Source organism: Bubalus bubalis, chromosome 17 (assembly GCF_019923935.1).
Source record: "Bubalus bubalis isolate 160015118507 breed Murrah chromosome 17, NDDB_SH_1, whole genome shotgun sequence".
In the NCBI taxonomy this organism is placed as follows: domain Eukaryota; kingdom Metazoa; phylum Chordata; class Mammalia; order Artiodactyla; family Bovidae; genus Bubalus; species Bubalus bubalis.
The window spans coordinates 68,403,585-68,419,873 of NC_059173.1; the positions used below are offsets into that span (position 1 = coordinate 68,403,585).

The 16,289-nt window shown below is 41.6% G+C and overlaps 1 protein-coding gene across 5 annotated transcripts in view; it reads right to left on the reverse strand.

Annotated features, from left to right (window-relative positions):
- Positions 1 to 16,289, reverse strand: part of RNF175 (ring finger protein 175) — a 65,299-nt gene that overhangs the window by 23,134 nt on the left and 25,876 nt on the right. For all 5 annotated transcript variants that reach the window (XM_025268215.2, XM_044930574.1, XM_044930573.1 and 2 more), the window contains one exon: positions 4,163 to 4,317. In XM_025268215.2, the coding sequence (XP_025124000.2) occupies positions 4,163 to 4,317 (155 nt within the window). The remainder of the gene's footprint in view (positions 1 to 4,162; positions 4,318 to 16,289) is intronic.

Here is a 16,289-nt window from a genome sequence, read left to right on the forward strand (position 1 = left end):
TCATTTTTCCTTGTTGTCTTCCAAATTTTCTCATTATCTTTAACTTTTGCCATTTTAATTATGGTTTGTGTTGATGTGGATCACTTTGGGTTCATTATGCTTTGGATTCTCTGTGCTTCCTGGACCTGTATATGTTTCCTTCCCCGGCTTAGGGAGTTTTTCTTCAAAGAACTTCTCTGTCATTTTCTTTTTTCCTTTTCCTTTTCAGACTCCCATAATGTGAATGTTAGTATACTTGAGGTTGTCCCAGAGCTCCCTTAATGTATCCTCATTTAAAAAAATTCTGTTTGTTGTTGTTCTGATTCAATGACTTTTACTGTCCTCCAGTTGGTGCAGGAAGGCGGACCCCTTCCAGGGCCCGAAACTGGGCTCTTGTCTAACACTTGGAAATAAATTGTCTGAGGAGACACATGTGCTGACAAAGCAAGAGATTTTATTGGGAAAGGGCGCCCGGGTGGAGAGCAGTAGGGTAAGGGAACCCAGGAGAACTGCTCTGCCGCGTGTTGGTGGCGGCTTATTAGTTCCATATCCCTTACCAGGACCTCCTGTCATAAAACAACTCATGCAAGTGGTTGGTGTGGTGGCTGGCCAGGCGGGCGGTTCCAGTCAGCGTGCTGCCCTGACACAGTCACTGATCCAGTCTTCTGTGTCATCTAATCTGCTCTTGACTCCCTCTAGTGTATTTTTTGTTTCAGTTATTATATCCTTCAGCTCTGATGGGTTCTTTTATATTTGCTAACTTATTTGTTGAAGTTCTCCCTGTGTTAATCCATTCTTCTGAGATTTCTGAGCATTTTTATAACCATCACTGAACTCTTTATCAGACAAATTGCTTATCTCTGTTTCATTATTTTTTCTTTCCTGGAGTTTTATCTTGTTCTGTTCTTTTGAAAAAAAATTGCTTTGTCTCCTCCTATTTGACTTTTTGTGTTTGTTTCTATGAATTAGGAGGCGTGGCGTTTGCACCAGCATCGGTTTGTGAACTGTGTTTCCGGGCAGCTTGGCAAGCTGGTTTGCACTGGAGTGGGCGTGGGCTGGGGATTTCCCAGGGTGTGCCTGGAGCCAGTGTTCCTTAAAAAAATGCTGTGCTTCACCGAGTCCCAGTTAAAAGGGACCTTATGAAACATTATGATTTAAACGAGGATTTGTGACCTTGTCTGAGAAATGACTTGTCATTTACATTATTTCTATGATGAAATGCTTTCTCTGCTTCAAGCAATTGACATACTACCAGTATCTAGACAGCATTTTCCTATAGGTGTAATCCTGTCCCATCATGGAGTTACCTGGAGCAGGAAACTCCCAGGGGCTGCAGAAGGTGTCTCCAACGACTGTGAGGTTGTGTCACCTATAAAAGGGGCCAGAGAGGACGTTGGGGGTCTTCCTGCCACAGTGACTCCTTGCGCTACTGGTCCTTATGACTTGGTGCTGAGCACTGTGGATCACTGTTCAGTGCATGAGATAAAGGCAGAAGTTAATGCTGCCACAAATGGTGATGTGGGAAAAGTGGCTGCTCTAAGAGGATCTTCCCTCCACCCTCACAACACCAGTTAGCGCCAGAGTGGGCTTCCTTCAACTCCACACATATTCTCTACCTCGCATATTCTCTACCTCTCTACCCTGCTCAAGGCTGTGCCAGCATTAGAGCTGTGTCTGCTTACTAACTGTTTGAACTGCAGGGTTTCTCTATGCAAAGCAGCCGGTTACCATAATTAAGCCGCAACATGCTCTTGGGGCAGGGGCTTTGCACTCCAGTAGTCTGTGGCTTGGTTCTGGGCTCCCTGACTTACTGCCTGCGGGACTGTGGCCCCTTCTTAGCTTTTCTTCCTACAATTTCTTCATTTATGAAGTGGGGGAGGGGGACCAGCTCCTAAATCTGTCCTAAAGATTATGTGAAAAAATGTAGTCATATTTAAAAGAACTGACATGTTAAATGTTCAATATGTCATATCATTGTAATAGATGTGTTATGTTTTCCAAACCTACCCTTCCCTGCCCCCACTCAGATCTTTCTGTTTATTGGCAGTATGAGTTTGTAGAGCCCAGAACTCCCTTGCTATTCAAATCACACTGAAATAGATACGCCAGATTAGAAACTGTGCTCGTGTCAGGGCAGCCTCCACAAAGGGAAGCTTGGCTTTGGGCTGGAATTGATGTGATCGGTCCCAGCTCTTTGTGGCTGACCTGTGGCCTGTGTTTGAGCCTGAATATTGCTTGACAGAAGCCTGACTGTAGTAGAGAGGAAACCCACTTCCCTTTCTCTGCTCTCTTTCCCACAGTGGGGCCTTGGTGTACTCTGGGAGAGGAATAACCAGTTTTTAAACTGCATTGGTACTAGAGATGCCTCTTGGGTTTGCCCTCTGCACCATGCGAATCTGCTCTGACCAGCTTTCCTCACTTGTCATGAAGTCCTCCACTTCCAAATGGGACACAGTGAGACTCACCTATAATGTGATGAGTAAGCAAGCATCCATAAAGACCCTTAGGGCATACTATTTCTCAGGACCCGGAGCTTCTTTATCCAGACTGCTTTTCTGGAAGGAATGGAGCCCTAATATGATACTCCCATTGTCTCTTAAATGTTAGTGGAGCATCTTGGCTCTCAGACTGTGCCAAGGCTAGGAGCTGAGGGGCAGGAAGAAGCTGGAGGAGGAGCAGCGGAGGGCAGGGGGCTCTGGCCATCTGAGATATAGGAGCAATGAAGCGTCAGGAGGAGGTGTAGGTGCTTTAGGCATTGGAGTTCCTCTCCACGGGCAGAGAAATAGCTCAGTGTTTAGCTCAGAGAATTCATTAAACAGTAGAAAAATGATGCATTCTCACTGAAACAAAATGTGAATTGCATTCAGGAGATGAAAACAAGTACATTTCAATTCATCCAAAACATAGATCTCTTTCACAAGTCTTAAACAATTTATAAAGTGTATAGCGTTTTGTAAGAAGGAGAAAGGGTACTGTATGCTCATTTGCTGATGGGTAAGCCAGGCCCGACAAAGGCTGTGTAAAGCCCTAAACTGGCCAGCTTAGAAGGTTTCTTAATATCACCCTAAAGCTGTTCCCTAAGTGGGATTAAACTAAAATACGCATAAACCTGAAATTCATTTACTTGAACGTCAGCTTTCATCATTACATTTATTTATCTGGTTTCTCTCACTGAATATATTTTCCTTCTCCAAAGCAGAAGTAAAAGTTGATATCTGCCCCTCCCACTTCTCTAGAGGATTACAAATAAGCATGTGAATGGCTAAATAATCATAAAAATATTTCATGGATACTTCTGACTTATTCTCCAACACAGATCAAAATCTGACATTGTCTTATTGCCATTGAACACTACACATTTTCTCTTTATCTCATCAGTTTTATCTGAATTGGATTCAGATCTTGTCTACAGAACACAGAGAGCAAGAACTTGTGGACACATTATGAGACTATAAACCCTTTGGAAAGATTAGTGAATGATCCGATGGAATTATATACATTTCCAGAGGTTGGCAGTGGTAACTAAAGTGAGCGCTGGAATATTAAAGCCTCATTTGTTATGTGAGTAATAGCTTGTCTGTTGCTTATGATTTATCAGATGTGAAATACATACATAGCTGTTGGAAGTACAAACTTCTAACTCTTACTTTATGATAAAATGTCTGTGACCTGACTTAGCATAGAACCCTATAAAACGCTGAACTAAAAATCAACATGCAAATAGTGCTCTAGAAAATTTAAACAATGGTTTCACTTCTCTTCCTCCTGGCTTTTACTAGCTATTGTCTAAAACAATAAAATTTACAGGCATGTCTGAATCCCCATTAAATATGAATGTGAACACACAGCAGTAGAGCAAGTCTCCAAACAGTTTTGCAACAAAGGGTCAAAGAGGTATAATACTCTACTCCCCATCAGATCAGATCAGTCGCTCAGTCGTGTCCGACTCTTTGCGACCCCATGAATCGCAGCACGCCAGGCCTCCCTGTCCATCACCATCTCCTGGAGTTTACTCAAACTCATGTCCATCGAGTCCGTGATGCCATCCAGCCACCTCATCCTCTGTCATCCCCTTTTCCTCCTGCCCCCCAATCCCTCCCAGCATCGGAAAAAGGAAATTAAATATACTTTCTAATGGTTGAAATGAAGGGTGTGCTGAGGAAGGAATGAATGAAATACATACCGTGGTGTTCTCCCTGAGAGGGGTTTTCGGGTAGCTCTGAAGAGGATGTAGCTGGTAATAACTGAGAACATCCCCCACATAGACAGAAATCGCCACCAGTAAAGTTTTATCGTGAAATACAAAGGGACAACCCACATCTGCAACAGGGTCACCAGCTGTCAGAAAGATGAACAGAAAGTCTCCTTCAATGACTGAGGGCCAGACGGCATGTCTACTATTGACTCTGGGTTGGGGGTTGGGGGAGCCACCTTCACCACCCTGTCTGGGACATGGCACCTGGTTCACCACCCCACATGCAGAGCTCTGAAGGGCACAGTTATTTGAACATTCAGATGGGAAATAATCCAAAATATCCATCTTCCGTCACCTCCTGCAGATATTTCAGATGGAAGGAGCTTTAGGCTGAAACAGCTCTGTGCTGTTGGACAATGCACTTTAGTTGTAAAGTTGGGGACCACAATGCCTGCTTTCCTGTGCTGATTCAAAGTGAAAGTGTTAGTCGCTTCGTCGTGTCTGACTCTCTGACTCCGTGGACTGTAGTCCAGCAGGCTCCTCTGTCCATGGGGTTTTCAAAGCAAAAATACCCGAGTGGGCTGCCATTCCCTTCTCCAGGGGGCCTTCCCGACCCAGGGATCGAACCTGGGGCTCCTGCACTGCAGGAAGCTTCTCTACTTTCTGAGCCACCAGGGTGGGAGACACGTGAGAGCACAGCTGTAAGGGCTCTGGGAACATCCTGGGCTGCAGGGAGCAGGCACCACAGCTACTCTCATGGCACATATACACACGCAGCGATGGCAAAGGAGGAGGTGGTGTCAGGGCATGTCGCGTCAGGGGCCCTCCTGCCTTCTGTCCCAGGGCACTGTGTGGGGCTAACCCTTGCATCCTGACTGTGGGGTGACCTTGTCCCTGATGACTGGATCTGTAGACCACCATTTGCTTCTCGTCGTTTCTTCTTCAGTTACTGGTGCCCTTTCCAGGCTGTTCCAGATGGGAATCAAACTCTTTCCTGTCCCTTCTATGTGTCACCCCTTTGTGGCCTGTGCCACTGACCCGAGTCCCAGTAGCCTTCAGAAGGCCCCTTAAGTTGGCTGGCCTCAGTTCTGCATGGCAGGAAGCAGGACCGACTGAACTGATGGGCTGTGGGTCAATGACGTGGTACAGTTACCACAGTGATATTTTTACTCTGCAGATCAGGCCTAATGCCAGCTACTCACCTCCTGGTAAAAAGCAGATTGGTTGGAGAAGGGAAAGGCTACCCACTTCAGTATTCTGGCCTGGAGAATTCCATGGATGAAGTCCATGGGATTGCAAAGAGTCAGACGCGACTGAGCGACTTTCACTTTCACTTTTTTCACTGGAACAGTAGCAATAACCCTTGGTCTTTTATGTTTTAGAACATTCGACTAACTGCCTATATTTGCTCAGCACTAATATATGAGGTGGACGGCAAAGACGGTTGTCTCACGTGTGGAGTTAAATTGGTAATACTCTGTTCAGGAAGATTCTGAGCCTGGGTCCTGTCTGAGCAGTGAAGATCAATTAATTATAATCATGGTCAACTAATTATGTCTGCCAGGGATGTGGAAAGAGTTGTCAGAGCATGCGTGTCACATGTCTGTCATCTGAGTATAAAAAAGACTAATGTTATTTGCTTAATTTCTTCATCTTTGTGATTAAGAATAGGCCGCTTAGAAAAAAGTTTATGGGTATACTTTTGGGTCCTTTAATAAGAATTTTGTTACAATAGTCTCAAGGTCAATAATCAGAATTATTTGATAGAACTTCAAGATGTAAATGAAATGCAGCCTTTCTTCTTTCCATGTCAAATAAGAAGACATTTTCCAGGCCTTTTATTCTTTTTAATTCTTCTTGAATGGGCTGGATCTGAAGTCTTCTTAGAGTTGCTCTAAATTTTCTTTCAAATTACATACAAGATGCTGGAGTAGAAGGACATGTGCTCATCTCCTGTGAGAACTCGAAAACTGCAACTTGCTGTTAAACAACCATCGACAGGAAAATTTTGGATTCTTTTTTTGGATCCCACCGAAAAAAGATACACCACATCCAAGGGTAAAGGAGAAACCCCAGCAAGATGGTAGGATTGGCAAAATCGCATTTATAATCAAAACTCCAGCCTGCCAGAGATGCTCAGAGGGCCCAAACAAAATCTTCTGCACACTAGGACCCAGAGACCCCACAGAGACTGACCTGCTCAGCCTCTGGCTGAGGAGGCCTTACCAATAGCTGAGAAAATAAGAGAAGCAAAAGGCAAAGGAGAAAAGGAAAGATATATCCATCTGAATGCAGAGTTCCAAAGAATAGCAAGAAGAGATAAGAAACCTTTCCTAAGTAATCAATGCAAAGAAATAGAGGAAAACCATAGGATGGGAAAGACTAGAGATCTCTTCAAGAAAATTAGAGATACCAAGGGAACATTTAATGCAAAGATGGTCTCAATAAAGGACAGAAATGGTATGGACCTAACAGAAGCAGAAGATATTAATTAAGAAGAGGTGGCAAGAATACACAGAAGATCTTCATGACCCAGATACCCATGATGGTGTGATCACCCACCTAGAGCCAGACATCCTGGAGTGCAAAGTCAGGTGGGCCTTAGGAAGCATCACTATAAACAAAGCTAGTGGAGGTGATGGAATTCCAGCTGAACTATTTCAAATCCTAAAAGATGATGCTATTAAAGTGCTGCACTCAATATGCCAGCAAATTTAGAAAACTCAGTAGTGGCCACAGGACTGGAAAATGTCAGTTTTCATTCCAATCTCAAAGAAAAGCAATACCGAAGAATGTTCAAACTACTGCACAATCGTACTCATTTCACATGCTAGTAAACTAATGGTCAAAATTCTCCAAGCTAGGCTTCAACAGTACATGAACCAAGAACTTCCAGATGTTCAAGCTGGATTTAGAAAAGGCAGAGAAAGCAGAGATCAAATTGCCAACATCTGTTGGCAATAGAAAAAGCAAGAAATTTCAGAAAAACATCTACTTCTGCTTTATTGACTACGCCAAAGCCTTTGACTGTGTGGATCACAACAAAATGTGGAAAATTCTTCAAGAGATGGGAATACCAGACTACCTTACCTGCCTCCTGAGAAATGTGCATGCAAGTCAAGAAGCAACAGTTAGAAGCAGACATGGAACAACAGACCGGTTTGAAGTTGGGAAAGGAATACAACAGGAATGTATATTGTCACCCTGCTTATTTAACTTATACACAGAATACATCATGCGAAATGCTGGGCTGGATGAAGCACAAGCTGGAATCAAGATTCCTGGGAGACATATCAATGACTTCAGATATGCAGATGACACCACCCCTATGGCAGAAAGTGAAGAGGAACTAAAGAGCCTCTTGATGAAAGTGTAAGAGGAGAGTGAAAAAGCTGGCTTAAAACTCAACATTCAAAAAAACTAAGATCATGGCATCCAGTCCCATCACTTCATGGCAAATAGATGGGGAAACAATGGAAACAGTGACAGACTTTATTTTCTTGGGCTCCAAACTCACTGCAGATGGTGACTGCAGCCATGAAATTAAAAGACACTTGCTCCTTGGAAGACAAGCTATGACCAACCTAGACAGTATATTAAAAAGCAGAAACATTACTTTGCCAACAAAGGTCTGTCTAGTTAAAGCTATGTTTTTTCCAGTAGTCATATATGGATGTGATAGTTGGACCATAAAGAAAGCTTCAGTTCAGTTCAGTTCAGTTGCTCAGTCATGTCCGACTCTTTGCGACCCCATGGACTGCAGCACGCCAGGCCTCCCTGTCCATCACCAACTCCCGGAGTTCACCCAAACCCATGTCCATTGAGTTGGTGATGCCATCCAACCATCTCATCCTCTGTCGTCCCCTTCTCCTCCTGCCCTCAATCTTCCCAGCATCAAGGTCTTTTCAAATGAGTCAGCTCTTCGCATCAGGTGGCCAAAGTATTGGAGTTTCAGCTTCAACATCACTCCCTCCAATGAACACCTAGGACTGATCTCCTTTAGGATGGACTGGTGAGCGCTGAAGAATTGACGCTTTTGAACTGTGGTGTTGGAGAAAACTCTTGAGAGTCCCTTGGACTGCAAGGAGATCCAGTCAGTCAATCCTAAAGGAAATCAGTCCTGAATATTCATTGGAAGGATTGATGCTGAAGCCGAAACTCCAATACGTTGGCCACCTAATGTGAAGAACTAACCCTGATGCTGGGAAAGATTGAAGGTAGGAGAAGAAGGGGACAACAGAGGATGAGATGGTTGGATGGCATCACAAACTCGATGAGTTTGAGCAAGCTCTGGGAGTTAGTGATGGACAGGGAAGCCTGGCATGCTGCAGTCCATGGAGTTGCAAAGAGTCAGACATGACTGAGCGACTGAACTGAACTGAAATCTTCTTTCAGAGAACACTACAATTGTTATTATATATATAAATTTGAGAGGAAGGAATGGCAACCCACTCCAGTATTCTTGCATGGAGAATCCCCATGGACAGCGGGAGCTACAGTCTATGGGGTTGCAGGGTCAGACGCAACTGAGTGAGTAAGCACAGCACGACATAGCACATGCACTTGAACAAAAATATACACAGTGAAGGGCTTTCCTGGTGGCTCGGATTGTAAAGAATTTGCCTGTAATGCAGAAGACCTGGGTTTGATCCCTGGGTTGGGAAGATCCCCTGGAGAAGGAAGTGGCAACCCACTCCAGAACTCTTGTCTGGAAAATCCTATGGCTGGAGGAGCCTGGTAGGCTACAGTCCATGGGGTCACAAAAAGTTGGACACGACTGAGTGACTTCACTTTATCTTGCTTTTTTTATACATGGAGAAAATCTGAAATAACTGTTTGGAGAGTTCAGGAAAAGATATCTTACAACATACTTTTTTTGTTTATAAATTTCAGGCAGTACTTTCAGGGAAGAGTAAGTATTCATTACTTCGGCCTGAATTAATCAGATGATTGCTTTCATTTTCCATCCTATTTTGTAGGTATGGTCAAAGCTAATGAATGAGTTTGCACCTTTATTTGTGAAACTGAGATAAATATGTATATATGTATCCAAACAGGTAAAACAAGTTTTACTGAAGGAAGCAGAATAGTTTTCATGAGGGCCAGAAACCACATGCTAGGTCACCAGGACTTAAGATATGTTTCTTTTAGCACTCAGCAGCAACAACTTTTAAGATTTTTATGTGGACCATTTTAAAAGTCTTTCTTGTATTTGTTACAATATTGCTTCTGTTTTGTATTTTGTTTTTTTTTTTTTTACTGAGGCCTGTGGGATCTTAGCTTCCAACCAAGGATTGAACCCACACCCCCTGCATTGGAAAGGGAACTCTTAGCCACTGGATTGCCAGGGAAGTCTCTGACTCTACTGTTGATAATGACGGTGTGCAATCCCTCATAAAAGTCTCCTCAGTATTCAGGTCATTCATTTCTTATAACTGATCACCAAGATTGTTATCTATGATAAATTATAGCTTTTGGCTTTTTAAAGTTCATTATTCTGGCATTAAAGAAGGAAATGGACATGAACCCCATCTTTCAAAATCTGATCATCTGTCATTTGCATTTTTCATCTTTTTGCTTTAAGTTATGATTCACCTTTACATTTACCCTGTAAAATGCTGAATTAAAAAAAAAATGAATAGGATTCAGTTCATTTTAATTTAGAGAAACTATCATGCTTCTATATTTTACACTTTAGATTATAAGTCAAAATTTATAAAATTAATCCATTTCCTCTAATCAGTGGTGCTATGCTCTAACTACAGTTTGAAGCAATGACTGGATTATATTTTTATAAAGCTAACTCTTTCCCTGTAGAGCTATAAGTCCGACCCATTTCTAGAAGATGCCAAATTTCTCTTACTTGATGCCTGGATTTAATTACCAATAAATAACAATGTTCAATTTATAGACATGCTACTTTTTAAAAATAGGCCTTGGAGATGAGAAATAAAAGGAAAGTAAAAAATCATTATGATGTATTATGTATGCAAATATTAACTTCTTGAGTATCTTTAAAGTGGAATACTCAGAGCCATGTTTTCTCAACATGCAAGGGGAAAGGTCAGAAGTTTGCATTATGAATTCAATAACTGCATGAGAAGTCATTTTGAAATAATGGCCACATTTCAAAGCAATTTAAAAGATTCTTAATCAATTTCCAGAAGAGTTAGAACTGCTCATTTTTAATAGTAACTGCCACATGTGAAATGTAGGAATGCTGTGCCTCATAAGTAAGCACACGAAATATGTGACGCCAAGGCGCGTACACGCAGAGGAGGAAGCTGGCAGCTGGGACACATTAATAATGCCAGAGGGGTCAGCATCCGGGCATGTGTGGATGAAACACATCTGCATTCCTGACGAAGGGCAGCCCCTGCATCTGGATCACATCACCCTGCCCCCTGCACCCACACATCACGGCAGGAGCACTTCCCGACTAAGATGCCGCTGGAAGGTGCCGCGTGGGTTGTTGTTGCCATGCACATACTGAAAATGAAAAGAGCTGCTAATTATGTCAAAACAAAGGAATCTTTTCATTTGTCTAGTTGTACAGAATGTTGAATGAGTCACACAGTATGAAAGGAGAGAAAAAAAGGAAAGAGAAAGTTACGTGATGCTCTTTGCACTGCAAATCCCAAACTATCTGCGACCATCTGTGCGTGTGTCTGTATGTGTTCGTATGAGTGGGGCTGGATGCAGAGCAGAGGTATGCCCAGAGGGAAGCTGAAAAGTATCATGAGAATACCTGATGCCAGGAAATACTGCTGCTACCAGTTCAAACAAGTAGAAGTATGGAATCCTGGCATATGAAGGGCTCTCAGAAATTCACTAGGTCCATATTTCTATCTTCAAGTCAATTGACTTGATTTTGCTATTTAAATTCTTAAAGGCGATTCTGCATATATATATATATATATATAGCGCACAATATATATGCTATGTATATATATAGCACACACACACACACACACACACACATATATAGCACTAGTGGTAAAGAACATGGCTGCCAATGCAGGAGACAGAAGACACACAGGTTCAGTCCCTGGGTCGGAAGATCCCCTGGAGGAGGGCACAGCGACCCACCTCAGTATTCTTGCCTGCAGAATCCTATGGACAGACGAGCCTGGCGGGCTACAGTCCATAGGGTCTCAAAGAATCAGACACGCCTGAAGTGAGTTAGCACACCTGCAAATGCAGCTATGGATATATCAGTGTCTTGTCTCATTTTTTTTTATTTTATTTTTAAACTTTACATAATTGTATTAGTTTTGCCAAATATCAAAATGAATCCGCCACAGGTCTTGTCTCATTTTTAAAAGATAATACTTTATTGGTACAATAATATGTTCTAGTGTTTCACAGCTAGTATTAATAATAAGTTTGATTTAAATAGAGCAAATTTTCAGTCTGTGGCAAAGTATTTGCCTGTGTATTGAGGCAAGTTAACAGTAGGATGAGATGGCTGGATGGCATCACCGACTTGATGGACATGAGTTTAGGTAAGCTTCAGGAGTTGGTGATGGACAGGGAGGCCTGGCATGCTGGGATTCATGGGGTCATAAAGAGTCGGACACGACTGAGCAACTGAAGTGAACTGAGCTGAACAGTATGTTTGAAGACAAAATTCTGTGTATTTAGTCATCAAGCTTTCTACTGATTTGAAGAGCAGTAGAAAAATTCTATTTTGGTGCCCCACCCCCATGTCTTACAGCTATGAAAAATAGGATACATAAAAGAAGGTGGAGAGGGTGCTGTTGAATGAACCTTTATTTTTAATTAAATGCTGTTAAAAGCATTTGGAAGTAATTTAACTTTGAGGCTTTGCCTCTGTTTCTACCATATCAACACTAGCAGCTGCAAAGAGAAAAATTCAAATATCCAGATGCTCAGTTGATACTGTGCTAAAAATGTGTTTGGAAGAAGGAAATGGCAACCCACTCCAGTATCCTTGCCTGGAAAATCCCATGGACAGAGGAGTCTGGTGGGCTACAGTCCATGGGGTCGTAAAGAATCGGACACAACTGAGTATCTGAGCATGTTAGGCAAGGACCCCTAAACTTCCCTCTCTTATTACTGGGTGGGTGTTCACCTGTTTCTGCACATTTCAGCATGAACCTGGCACAAGAGAGATTGCTTCAGATTGAGAGTGCCCATCTGCTCCCCTGCAGGTGTGTGGGAGCCTGGGGCTTCTTGGGGGGGAAGTGATGCTCTTGGTTATGGGAGTTGGACTCCTTTGGTGCTGCCTTGAGCCAAGGATGGTTAGGGAGGGGAAATGCAGCATCAAATTAAGGCTGCAGTGGCTGGCTAATAGCTTTCTTATAGATCAGTAATCAATTAGAATTAAAAACCGAGAAACGAAAAGAAGAAAAAATAATAATAACATTAAAAACCCAGTACCATTTACATTAGCACCAAGAAAGAAGAAGAAAGGAAACAAAATATTTAGGTATAAATCTAACAAAATATGTACAAGATCTCTGTGAGGGAAAACTACAAAGCTCTAGGTCTATACGTACAATGGAACATTATTTAGCCTTTAAAAAAAAATTCTGAAATGTGCTACAATGTAAGTGATTCTTGAAGACACTAAGCTACGTGAAGTAATCCAGGGGCAAAGGACAAATTCTATAGGATTCCATGTATATGAGATACCAAGAGTAGTCAGATTCACAGAGACAGAGGTAGAATGGTTATTGCCAAGGATGGGAAGGAGGGAATGCAAAGTTATTGTCTAATGGGTTGCGAGTTCCAGTTTGAGAAGTTGAAATTCTGGACATGAATGGTGGTGTTGGTACAACAACATGCATGTCTGTAATGCTACTGAACTGTATATTTTAAAACATTAAATTTCATCTTATGTATATTTTCTCACAATAAAAAAAAGGACCAATAAATAAATAAAAATGTGTCTGAAACTTTCAGATATTAAGCAGTATCTCAAACAAAATATCAAACCTCTCTTACTTTCTACTCACATGTTTTGGCATCACCTAGGAGCAGTTAACGGTATATTTTCTTTTTTAAAAATTTATTTGTTTTAGTTGGAGGACAACTACTTTATGGTATTGTGGTGGTTTCTGCCACACATCAGCATGGATTGGCCGTAGGCATTCCTGTGTCCCCCCATCCAGAGCACCCCCACCTCCCTCCCCGCCCCGACCCTCCAGGTCGTCACAGAGCACCAGCTCTGGGTGCCCTGAGTCACACACCAAACTCACACTGCTTACTGTTTTATACATGGGAATGCATATGTTTCAATGCTATTCTTTCAAATCAACCTGCTCTCTCCCTCTCCCACTGAGTCCAAAAGAATGTTCTTTACATCTGTGTCTCCTTTGGCTGCCTTGCACATAGGATTGTTGGTACCATCTTTCTAGATTCTGTACATATGCATTAATATACGGTATTTGTCCTTCTCTTTCTGTGGATAGACATAGCCTATTCACTCTGTGTAATAGGCTAAAGGTTCATCCACCTCAGAACTGACCCAAATGTGTTCCTTTTATGGCTGAGTAATATTCCATTGTGTATATGTACCACAACTTCCTTATCCATTCAATCTGTCAAGGTTGCTTCCATGTCCTGGCTGTTGTAAATAGTGTTGCAATGAATATTGGGGTACATGTGTCTTTTTCAATTCTGGATTCCTCAGGGTATATGCCCAGTAGTGGGATTGCTGGGTCATATGATAGTTTTATCCCTAATTTTTAAAGGAATCTCCACACTGTTCTCCATAGTGGCTGTATCAATTTGCATTCCCACTAACAGTGTAAGAGGGTTCCCTTTTCTCCACACTCTCTCCAGCATTTATTGTTTGTAGACTTTTTGATGATGGTCAACTATGTGTAAAAGAATGAAAGTAGAACACTTTCTAATACCATACACAAAAATAAACTCAAATGGATTAAAGACATAGATCTCAGACCAGAAACTATAAAACTCTTAGAGGAAAACATCAGCAGGACACTCTCTGACATAAATCACAGCAAGATCCTCTGTGACCTACCTTCTAGAGTAATGGAAATAAAAACAAAAATAAACAAATGGGACCTAATTAAACTTAAAAGCTTTTGCACAATGAAGGAAACTATAAGCAAGGTGAAAATACAACCCCCAGAAAATAATAGCAAACAAACAATTGATGAAGAATTAATCTCTAAAATATACAAGCAGCTCATACAACTCAATACCAGAAAAATGAACAATCCAATCAAAAAGTGGGCAGAAGACCTAAACAGACATTTCTGCAAAGAAGACATACAGATGGCCAATCAACCTTATTTTCTTAATAACCTATTTCCTTTGCTTTAGGTATTTATGATAAGCTGCTCTGATGTACACAGCTCTTACAGAAATACAACTGAACCTGTCTAGAGAAATTAAATGAGCACTTCAGAAGACAGACAAATTTGTAAAATCTGTATCTGAAAAAGTTCTGAGCTTTTGGATTTGTCTCTTACTGCTGAATAAAATGGTTCAAATCATGCAGGAAATAATGTGAAAGTAATAATACTTTGTGCATAATAAATAATACCTTCAGGGCATAAGTTTATGTAAAATAATAATACCTTCTGGGCACAAAGGTGTTCACACATATTATTGTGTGTACTTCCTACTTTTTTCCTAACTTCCTCCACTTTTAAAAAAAATCTGTAAACTCCCACTCCTGCCATTTTCCACTGATTTACAGAGTTGTCCATCCCAGTACACATAAATAGGACTGTCAGAATTTTTTAACCCTTAGCCCATGGGAAACAACTTTGTCAACCAGTGATCATGTGCAGCTCCTATTGCCTTCATCTTATGGACTCCTCTAGTTTCCAAAGGTAGGGTGATCTCAGTTTGTTTCCAAGACAAACCATTCAACATCACAGTGGTCCAAGACTATGCCCCAACCACTGATGTCAAAGAAGCTGAAGTAGAACAATTCTGTGAAGACCTACAAGACCTTCTAGAACTAACACACACACACACACAAGATGCCCTTTCATCACAGGTTAGTGGAATACAAAAGTGGGAAGTCAAGAGATACCTGGAATAACAGGCAAGTTTGGCCTTAGAGTACAGAATGAAGCAGGGAAAAGGCTAACAAACACCCTCTTCCAACAACGCAAGAGAAGCCTACACATGGACATCACCAGATGGTCAATACTGAATTCAGATTGATTATATTCTTTGGAGCCAAAGATGGAGAAGCTCCACAGTCAGCAAAAACAAGACCTGGAGCTGACTGTTGCTCACATCATCAGCTCCTTATTGCAAAATTCAAACATAAATTGAAGAAAGTAGGGAAAAACACTAGACAATTCAGGTATGACCAAAATCAAATCACTTATGATTACACATTGCAAGTAACAAGTAACAAGTCAATTCAAGGCATTAAATCTGGTAGACAGGATGCCTGAAGAACTATGGATGGAGGTTTGTCACACTGTACAAGAGGTGGTGACCAAACCCATTCCCAAGAAAAAGAAATGCAAGAAGGCAAAGTGATTGTCCAAGGAGGCCTAACAAGTAACTGAGAAAAGAAGAGAAGCAAGAGGCAAAGGAGAATGGAGAGTTCAAGAGAACAGCAAGAAGATATTAGAAAGCCTTCTTAAGTGAACAATGCAAAGAAATAGAGGAAAACAATAGAATGGGAAAGACTAGAGATCTCTTCAAGAAAATTAGAGATACAAGGGAACATTTCATGCAAAGATGGGACAATAAAGGACAGAAATAGTATAGACCTAACAGAAGCAGAAGATATTAAGAAGAGGTAGTAAGAATACACAGAAGAACTATACAAAAAAGATCTCCATGACCCAGATAACCATGATGGTATGGTCAACTCACCTAGGGACAGACATCCTGGACTGTGAAGTCAAGTGGGCCTTAGGAGGCATTACTAAGAACAAAGCTAATGGAGGTGATGGAATTTCAGCTGAGCTATTTCAAATCCTAACAGATGATGCTGTTGAAGTGCAGCACTTAATACACCAGCAAATTTGGAAAACTCAGCAGTGGCTACAGGACTGGAAAAGGTCAGTTTTCATTCTAATCTCAAAGAAAGGCAATACCAAAGAATGTTCAAACTACTGCACAATCGCACTCATCTCACATGCTAGCA